The sequence below is a fragment of the Lolium rigidum genome, chromosome 1, assembly GCF_022539505.1.
Source record: "Lolium rigidum isolate FL_2022 chromosome 1, APGP_CSIRO_Lrig_0.1, whole genome shotgun sequence".
Classification (NCBI taxonomy): domain Eukaryota; kingdom Viridiplantae; phylum Streptophyta; class Magnoliopsida; order Poales; family Poaceae; genus Lolium; species Lolium rigidum.
In genome coordinates, this window is record NC_061508.1 from 16,307,825 (window position 1) to 16,318,199 (window position 10,375).

Sequence of the window (10,375 nt, forward strand, 5' to 3'; positions counted from 1 at the left end):
ATGGAGGGTCAGAAATGATATCATCTTTAACAGGAAAAATTCTTTTCACTTTTTGCAAGTTATTCATATGGTGGCACATTGGGTCCAGCTTTGGTCTCTCCTTTCGCCGGAGGGACAGCGGGATGCTATGGCTACTGGGTGCACACGGCTCCTGATGATTGCTCAGGATATCTTGTGCCAGGCTGGTTGGCGGCATACTAGGAGGCTTGGTTCTTGAGTTCTCTTTTTATGTCTTCTTTCTTAGCAATGGTTGATTTTTGTATTAATCATTGTTGATACTTGGGATGTAATCTATACTTCGTTCGAACTTATTTTAGTAAAAGGCCGTGTGCATCATCATGATGCAGAAGCCGGGGTATACCCCCATTTCGGAAAAAAGTACACTGGTCGGCGGTTGGAGCATGGGAGGAATCTTGTCATCATTTGGCCGAGAGAAGGAGGACTTGGGCGCCTGGGACTAGTGACTGAATCAGGTCTACGTACCTCCCTGTCCAAGCCACTCGATAAATTTTTTTTTGAAACGAGGCAAAAGATTTGTCATTTACATTAATAGAGAAGAAGTTTAGATTTTTATAACATATGCCTAGGACATTGCCCTAGAACTTTATCAAAAGCCTACTCTCCCGGTATTACATTGCATAATTTCTTAGCACCGGCCAAGCACCAAGCTCGAACATCATCTTTGATCTTGGCGATGATAGCATTTGTGGTGGAATGGTGGTGGCGGAAGATTCTAGCGTTGCGCTCCTTCCAAACTTCCCAAGAGATGAGCATTCGATAATTCTATGTTCTGCTCTTGCAAAGTTTGCGAAGCGGTGACTAGCCCGAACTTCCGAACGATCCACTTTTATGAAATTACAAACTCTACTTTGATAAGCTAACAGCTTAATATCCGAGATGATATTCAGATAAGGAGAATGATCTCCACGTTTCTCCAGTGCAGCTGCTACCACCTGGGGGACATTCGGACTCCACAATGATCAGAAGATCACTACATACCAGGGCTAACTGCAGGCCCTCTCTGCAGGCACACAGTTCAGCTTCAACTGCTTCGATACAACTGGGAAAAACCGACAAGCCGAGAAAATAATTTATCCCTTGGCGTCCCGCAGAATCATACGACATGCCATTTTCCTATTTGTATGAGCCATCTACGCTCAAATTTACCCAGCCTGCATGGGGTTTCGTCCACACTTTACCTGGAGGTTTAGGAGTACGAGCAGGAGCATGCACTGACGCAGAGTCAACAGCAACACTACAGGAATGGACGCATACGTCCACGGCCAGCTACCCTCGGCGTATTCATGCCTGGTCCTCGACGTAGGCTACGCCGACGGCTGCCCTCCGCGTATGGCGTCAGCGTTTAGGTCCCTCGGCATAGATAATATTGCCGTCGGCGTAGCCCGGCCCTCGGCGTAGCACGCTACGCCGACGGCAAAACCGTCGGCATACAAATTTTAAAAATTCGAATTTTCTTTTTTCCAAAAAAAAATTCAAAAAATAATACTTTTTTATATGCCGAGGGCTTTGCCGTCGGCATAGAGTTTTAAAATTTTATTTTCTTTACACCATTTTTTTTTCTTTTTTTTACTTGTTTATCTTTCACCCCATACACTTTTAACTCTAAATACACTTAATCTTAGGTCAAATTACAATCATGGTTAAACTTCCCAGTCGGTTACCCATCCTCACACTACTCCAACCTCAGCACGCTTAACTTCTTGATTCCATTCGGATGAGCTTCCCTTAAAGAATTGACGCCTTGCTGATAATAATAGCCTAGCAAGGAAGCCGCAGGGATTCCCAGATAGCTAGCACGCACATATGGCATGTAATATGTGGTGCGGAGGCGGTGCCCTACCACTACGTGGAGGTCTCGCGCAATACTAAAATACGCCCCATGTAGCTGCTTCACAAAAAAAAACTCGTTTTGACACCCCGAAAATGAAAAAACCATCGCCCATGGGTCGGATTGAAAATACGCTCCCGGGGCCATGCCTTCCTTCCCAGGGACCTCGCACGTGCCAAATATGGCCTCGTTCCGACAAACTATGCGATGTCACGGGCCGTATCCTACTCATTTGCCCTAAAAGCCATAGAACTCCGGACGTGATAGCCCTGTTTGTGAAGGGTTTTTCAAAATACTTGCCGTATTCTAATTCGGTCTTTTGGAGTGGTTACCAGGACACATAAAATGACGCCATGCAGCTCCGCGGGATTTTCTGACTTCGTTTTAATTGCCATCTGGCCAAAACGGGCCCCCACGGAGATGCGATATGGCTGTACCGGGCGCGCTGGTGCACCCGTTCACCATCGCGCTAAACGGAAAAAATTTAGCACATAAAGTGATGTGTCGTAGACCTAAAAACATTTTTCGCGGAATTTATTGAGCGACGGAAAGTGTACCCCTAGTTCAAATCCGGTCAGTTTCCAGCGGATTCGGCGGGACACCGCAGGAAACCGCAGGGATTCCCAGATAACTAGCGCGCACATATGGCATGTGATATGTGGTGCGGAGGCGGTGTCCTACTACTACGCGGAGGTCTCGCGCAATACAAAAATACTCCCCATGTAGCTGCTTCACAAAAAAAAACCGTTTTGGCACCCAAAAATGAAAAAACCATCGCCCATGTGTCGGATTGGAAATCCGCTTCCGGGGCCTTGCTTTCCATCCCAGGGACCACACACGTGCCAAATATGGCCTCGTTCCGACAAACTATGCGGTGTCACGGGCCGTATCCTACTCATTTCCCCTAAAAGTCATAGAACTCCGGACTTGATAGCCCTGTTTGTGATGGGTTTTCCAAAATAACTGCCATATCCCAGTTCCTTCTTTTGGAGTGGTTACCAGGACACATAAAATAACGCCATGCAGCTCCGCGGGATTTTCTGACTTCATTTTAATTGCCATCTGGCCAAAACGGGAACCCGAGGACATATAAGAAAGTGTTTGAATTGGTGCTATGTTAACATGGTACTTTACATGATTCAAATATGCATGATTTTGACATAAACGGATAGAGGATGTTTTTCTCAACATTTTGATACCTTATACGCATTTTTCTGACATCATATGAATTAGTTATGATTTTTACAAAATTAGACAAATTTGAAAAATAGTCTAACGCCGAGGGTGACCGTCGGCGTAGCTCTGTCTACGCCTAGGGCCAAATATATGCCGAGGGCTGCCCTCGGCGTATACTTCGCTACGCCGACGGCCACGATACGCCGAGGGTCAGACGACTGGCTGACCGTGCCGGGCCATATGCCGATGGCCCCGACATTTGGCCGACGGCGTCATTCCTGTAGTGCAAGTTGCTTGCCCTTAAGGATCACCTCCCTTGGGTCATGACGATTTTTCAAAATCTTCCAGTAGCTGCAGACAAATCGCTTGGATGATTCAGTACAAGGGAGAGGTTTGTCATGTGTTGATTCTCTGCGATCATGCCAAGCCAGCCAGGCAACCAGGAGAGTGGCATCAATCATTTGATCAGGCAGAGATCAATAGTGATTTAAACCATAACCTGGATTGGAATTGTAGATCATTGTCAGAAGGTAAGTTCCAAACCTGCCTCATCGTGCGCCATAAACTGAAGGCATGTGGGCATTGGTATAGAGCATGGGAAACACCTTCGTTCTCCATGCCGCAGATGTTACAAATCCCAGTCACACGCATGTTTCTCTTTGCCAATGCCCACATGCCTTCAGTTTATGGAACATTTACAGTAGCTTTCGAAGCAAAGACTTTTATCTTAGGGTGGACATCAACATGCCATATCTTTGTTCAGCATGTGTCATCACCAGATGGACGAATACTAGAAGCACCAAAGCATACCAAAGTTCCGGTAGTTCATTTAGAGGCAGCTTATATGCACTTCGAATGGCAAAAATACTAGACTTTTCTAAATGGCAAGCAAGGACATGTTCCGACACTCTCCTTGATGGTTTTATTTTAAGAATTTCCTCCACATCTACGGAAAATTTATTCCTTCCAATTCCCATGTTCATCAAGGAGTTCATAAACATAGCGAAGACATAGTTTACCTCACGAGGAGAGGGTTTTGCAATAACTCTTCCCTGGGATCCAACTATCACGCCATATTCAGATGATTCTTCCATTACCAACATGCCAAATTAGGCCTATTTTCAGCAGCTCAACATCATAAACAATTTCTGACCATGTGGGCGAAGGATTCCCAGGAAAAACCGTATCAATCAGATTCCCATTAGGGTGGTATCGAGCCTTCAGAACACATGAGCATAAACTCTCTGGGAACATGATAAGGCGCCAAGCTTGTGGAGCGAACAATGCTTGGTTGAATTGCCTCATGTCACGTAATCCCGTGCTGCTCGGCATTTTAGTTCGGTTTAACTTATTCCAACTAACCCAATGTTCCTTACATTTACCTCTTTCAACCCCCACGAGTAGTCTTTAGGAATCGCGTGTGCTATTGCTTTGATCAAAATCTCCCGCGCACTTTGCGTCAACATAATATCCCCCCATGCCATAAGATGTTTACATAGTGGAAACGCCCTTTATGCATTGTTGGATACCTCTAGGGTTTAAGATCTATCTAGATCATCGGTTGAGATACAACCGACCTAATCCTTTTTTGTAACACAAGTTGTAATGATGTGTATATATATTGATCAATGGAAACCATCGAGGCGTGCACAATAGCAGCCCGATCATACACAATTACATGGTATCAGATTGACCTCCGGTCTTTAGCCTCCTCTTCTCTCCTCCTAAACCCGAGCCGCCATCTCCACCATGACTCCCAACGATATCAAACAGAAGGAAGAAGAACTCCGTGCCCGCGCTGAAGCTCTCAAAAAGCGCAAGGCTGAGCTCTCCCGCCAAGCTGATGACAAAAGTAAAGACACCCCCGATTCCCAACCCTACCCCTAGTCCCTCCACGTACACCACCTCCATCAAATTCCATGTACCCATCGCCTAGACCTCAATACCTCCAACTACACCAACTGGCGCAAGCTTTTTCTCGTCGTCCTTGGCAGTTATGGCCTCACCTCTCATGTGCTCGCCGATGACGGCGCAGGACCATCCGACACCTCACCCATCTCGACTGGGGCCACGGCGACTTGATAGGGCAAAGGTGTCCAATCTTTCGATGAGATGGGGATAAATCGATTTGTTGGTGGAGTTCATGCTTGACGATCCGACTACACGTGCAAAGCTCGTGCGCCAATGCAATCGCTAGGACAATCTCCGGGAGTTACTGATCTTGCGGATGCACGATCAGCCTGACCAGCGAGGGTCTTAATTCCTACCTGCAATCGAGAACAAGTAAGAACTAAAGATGCAATCAGAATATTGCAGATAGAGATGAAAGCTTGATTGATAATGGTGGGATTCTGAATAGTCGATCTTGTTCTGGGCGTTGGCCTCAAAAGAAGTACACGTAGTTGCATCAATTGGCTAACTTTTAATCTAATCAAAATCCAAGTTCTAATGACGCCTACAGAGGGATATATATGGGGGAAGTCAAGGGATTTTCGTCCAACCAGCTAGGGTTGGCCAAAAACACCCCTAAATGGGCCTTCCTCCACTTATATGGCCTCTTAAAATCCCCTATAATTCCTAATCCGAAAATATATGGGCCTGGCCCATTAAATAAGGCCAACATATAGAGTCATCCTGCACGTCCATCCGATGCAGTGAAGACCACGTACGAAGGTAGTAGGTTATCATTTAAATTTTTTCATAAAGGGAATATATTAATATCAAAAAGATACCAATTACATCCAGCCTCTGCAACAACGCACCACCCTAATGGCACTACGAATGCACACAGCCAAAAAAAGGAAAAGAAAACTAAGAAACAAAAGTCCCGCTATAGTATCTCGGACCTAACAACAGCAATACAACCACCGCCAAGACAACACCTGAAATACAGACTCTCCAAAAACGACGCCTCAAGAAGGGAACATTGCTCTAACACCGAACAGTGCTCTAACACGGTCGTCGCCCGATCAACGATCTTAGGTTTTCACCTTGAAGATAGTCCCCGCTCTCAAAACAATGCCTCCAACAAGATCATTGCCAGGCAAAACCAGTTAAGGCCAGACATTGGGTTTTCACCCTGAAAGGTAGGACTCTGAATTTCACCTGTGTTGTCTCCCCCACTTTCATACCGCTGTTGTGAAGCCCGGAACACCAAGCAAGTCCCTCAACAGCGCGGAGACTTGAACCTCCCTTAGCTAGTCCTCCCCTCCGGCCTTCATGAACTTCTCTTCTTCCGACTTTCATCATGGATCTATAGTCACTTGATCTCAACACAGAAAAAGAGCTTCGCGCCGCTCCCTCCAGAACCAATCGGTCGGAATAAAAGCATGGGTGCGCAGGACCGAATACTACCGATCCAGCAAACTCCAGGCAAAAAGCAAAGTTACATTCGCCGGCGGAGCCTTCCGGAACTCAACACTCCGGCTAGATCACGAGTCCAGGCCTCCGGTAGGTCTTCCTCTTCACGCAAGAGAGACCCTAGGACCACCGCCTTTATTCAGGTCGGACCCCCACGTCGGCGACCATCCCGAGCTGGCCACTCCAACCCTCCACCGGCGACTCCGTCGCCGGCTTCCATGCATCTCCATCTCGCCGCCGGAACGCGGTGATAGATCGATAGATCCACCACCACCACCCGCAAGCCGACCCTCTCCGGCGAAGAAGAGGGCCACCTCCACCGTCGTACCCAAGGTTGCTGCCCCGGGCGACCTCGTGTCGCGGGTGAAGCCCGAGATCGCCTCCACTCACCGGCGAGAGGCGGGGGGAAAATGGCGCAGGCCATGGGCCTGGCCGCCGCCCACCACCAGCCCCTGCCGGAGTGCTGCGGAGAGCCGACGGGAGGAGGGAGCGCAGGCAGGCCGCCGCCGCCCATCCCAACCGCGCCGGCCGATCCACCAGGGGAGAGCCGGCGGGAAAAGGGGGCGCAGCGCAGGCCGCCGCTGCCCATCCCATCCGCGCGTCCGCCATGCTCGAGGAGGGGAGATCCGGCCGCCGTCCATCATGCGTCGACGAGGAAGGGCCCCCGCCGCCGCCACGCCCCGTGGGTCTTTGCCCCGGCGGCGCTACCGGCAGCGGTTAGGGCTGGGAGGCTGGGGTTAGGGAGGCTGGGGTGCGGGAGGAACTCTGCCCCTTTGGGAGGCTGGGGTTATCATTTAAATATCTTACAACAACTTAGATTTCTTCTTTTGTTAGAGATGAAACAATACAAGAAGTTCATAAAGGCCAACATAAAGAGCACACTCACACTAGGATTTGAGCATTATGTTCGGAGCTAATTTTCCAAACGTATATAATCAAAACACTAGCTGGTGTGACGAAAGATTAAAATGTATGAATACAGTCCTCCATATCAACCGAGGACTTGTAAAGAACAAACGTTGTAGTAGTATTATTTCTTCTTGATTAATTGTAGTAGAAACCCGTATTTTGAGTTTGTAAATAAATTTCCAGCAAAAATGGTTATTTTTCGTGGATCGTGTGGGAAAATTTTGACTTGATCGAAGAAGACAGAGATGCACGGAGACGGTCCTACCGGCTAGCTCCTGGACAAATGTATCGATCGACATGGCGACATCAAACGTTCAGCTAGGTGAGAATGTATATATTGGACGGAAAGTAGAGTGTATCTGAAGCATGGTGGGGGGACTCGGTAGAAACCAGAACTGTCACGTGAAGGAACCTCAAATTTCTTCGCTGACGAGACGAGGGCGATGGTTCCGTACATTTTTCACCGATCGAGGAGAAACTTCTTCCGCTCTTCCAACATTGCGCATTCAGCCGCTCCAGCTTCTACACGCAACAAAATAGATAAGCTAATAAATAGCAAGTAAGCGGAAATGGGAGAAACAGTAGTGGCACCCCGCGCCTCACTAGATAAAACTCGATCAGGGCCTCTGGTCCTTGACCGGACCAATTCACGTCGATCCATGGCCAATGGCCTCTTTCCCGCGTGTTTGGCTCCTTCAATTCAAATTTTTGACTGGCACTGAATCACCTCTCTGGACGATGTTTCCGGCGATCGGGAAACACGACTTTTCATAGTGCCCGATGGAACCCGCGCGCGTATATAAATACTACGAGCAGCCTTGCTGGTGATTCATGTGGAATAACTAGCTACTACGCAAAAATCCAGAGACAAGCCGACCAACTTGGCCTTTTCGTAAATCCAAGGAATCCGAGGTCCTAGTTTGTGGTCTGAGGTCGGATCATCCATATGGCGGCCATGAAGGTCCCGTTGGGGCAGAGCAACGAGCCCCTGACCCTGAACCCGGCGCAGCGGATGCTCAGCCGTGGCGCCTCGTCGTCGCTGGGGACTCCCAGGACCCCGCCGCCGTCCTACGGGAGCACCGTCACCGTGCTCAGCATCGACGGCGGCGGCGTACGCGGCATCATCCCTGGCACCATCCTCGCCTTCCTCGAGAAAAAGCTCCAGGTAATTAATCAACAAGTTTCTTCGACTAATATAATATACTTGGTACTTGCACGTTCATGCATCTAAAGAGCTGTATGCTGTTGCCGGGTTCTCGTCACATAAAAATAGGAGATCGATGAGGACGACACCGTAAGGCTCGCGGACTACTTCGACGTGATCGCCGGAACGAGCACCGGAGGGCTCGTAACCGCCATGATCACCGCGCCCAACGCCCAGGGCCGCCCGCTCTTCGCCGCTAAGGACATCAACAGCTTCTACCTCCAGCACAGCCCTAGCATCTTCCCTCCTGCCAGGTGAGGATTTACATAAATCTCACATTCTCACGTAATACAGACTAAAAAGCATGCCACCATCAGTTCCTCAACCAAATTAATTCTTCATACTTACATGCATGTATGATCGACCATATATATTCTGTGTGGTGTAGAAAATGGCCTTTCAGTTTGGGTCTGTTCAAGAGCTTGATGGGACCCAAGTACAACGGCAAGTACCTCCACAAGGTCGTCAAGGAGCTGCTCGGCGACACGCGGCTCAACCAGACGCTCAAAACCGTCATCATCCCTACCTTCGACATCAAGCTCCTCCAGCCTACAATCTTCTCAACTTACGATGTACTCACACTTGTAACATGCTTCTCGCAACTGTATAGCTATAGCCTGCTAAATTTCCTAATCAGTGTGATCCACAAAACTTTACAGGCCATCAAGGATGTCTCCAAAAACGCTCTTCTCTCGGACGTGTGCATCGGCACCTCCGCTGCGCCCACCTACCTCCCCGGACACCATTTCCAGACAATGGACGGAGAGGGAAAGCCCCGGGACTTCAACCTCATTGACGGAGGGGTTGCCGCAAACAATCCTGTGAGTCGACTTGACAACCTAAATTAGCTAGCTGAGAACTAACTACGTGCTCAGTCAGTCATGAGTTGCAACAGAGATTTGATAACATCATCTGACTGAGAACGAAGTTAGTTCTCAATTGACTGAGAAATAGTTACACCCATTAAGTAACATCATTTAATTAACTTATATATATGATTTTGATGTGTATCCCTGTTTGGCTAATTGACATCACATCTCATGGATACAGACGCTGCTGGCGATGACCAACGTAAGCAACCAGATCCTCATGGGGAACCCGGACTTCTTCCCCATCAAGCCCGCTGACTACGGCAAGTTCATGGTGCTCTCCCTCGGCACCGGCACCTCCAAGATCGAGGAGAAGTTCGACGCACTGCAGAGCAGCAAGTGGGGCCTTCTCGGGTGGCTCTACAACAGCGGTGCCACGCCCATCATCGACAGCTTCAGCCAGGCCAGCTCCGACCTCGTCGACATCCACACCTCCGTGCTCTTCCAGGCGTTGCACGTCCATAAACGCTACCTCCGCATACAGGACGATGAGCTCAAGGGCGAGACGGCGTCTGTCGACGTGTCCACTCCCGAGAACCTCAACCGGCTCGTCGGCGTCGGCGAGGCGCTGCTCAAGAGGCCGGCGTGCAAGGTGAACGTCGAAACGGGGAAGAACGAGCCTGACCCCAAGAGGGGCACGAACGAGGAGGAGCTCATCCGTTTCGCCAGTATGCTCTCGCAAGAGCGCAAGGCCAGACTTGGTAACCAGGAGGGGCTTAAAATCTAGAGACTTGGATATGTACCTAAATACCTCCCCCGTTCTCACCTGATGATCCCGCCTAGCACCCGATTATATGCCCAGATGTGTGTTTATTTGTGTAGATACTCATTCATTTGTCCGATAGTTGTTATATATATATATGTCTCTAAATATAAAAATTGAATCACGTTTGTGCCCACACAGAATTGCAATAAAATGATAGCTTTCTTTATTATTGGAAATGGCATTTTAATGATAGCTGTCATTGTATATTTGTATGCCTCACATTTAATTTGTTCTTTTTTTTG

The 10,375-nt window shown here is 48.6% G+C and overlaps 1 protein-coding gene across 1 annotated transcript; it reads left to right on the top strand.

Annotated features, from left to right (window-relative positions):
• The first annotated feature begins 8,240 nt into the window (after positions 1–8,240).
• Positions 8,241–10,094, top strand: LOC124668039 (patatin-like protein 2). Its single transcript, XM_047205249.1, has 5 exons — positions 8,241–8,459; positions 8,568–8,752; positions 8,887–9,070; positions 9,158–9,319; positions 9,549–10,094. The coding sequence occupies exons 1-5, from the start codon at positions 8,241–8,243 to the stop codon at positions 10,092–10,094; spliced, it is 1,296 nt and encodes a 431-aa protein (XP_047061205.1).
• Positions 10,095–10,375: the final 281 nt, after the last annotated feature.

What these genes read in the sequence shown, in the direction of transcription:
- LOC124668039 (XM_047205249.1), top strand. Translation starts at nt 8,241, where the DNA reads ATGGCGGCCATGAAGGTCCCGTTGGGGCAGAGCAACGAGCCCCTGACC. An exon ending in AGCATCTTCCCTCCTGCCAG is followed by an intron (nt 8,753 to 8,886) that starts GTGAGGATTTAC and finishes TGTGTGGTGTAG; the next exon opens with AAAATGGCCTTTCAGTTTGG. An exon ending in GGGTTGCCGCAAACAATCCT is followed by an intron (nt 9,320 to 9,548) that starts GTGAGTCGACTT and finishes TCATGGATACAG; the next exon opens with ACGCTGCTGGCGATGACCAA.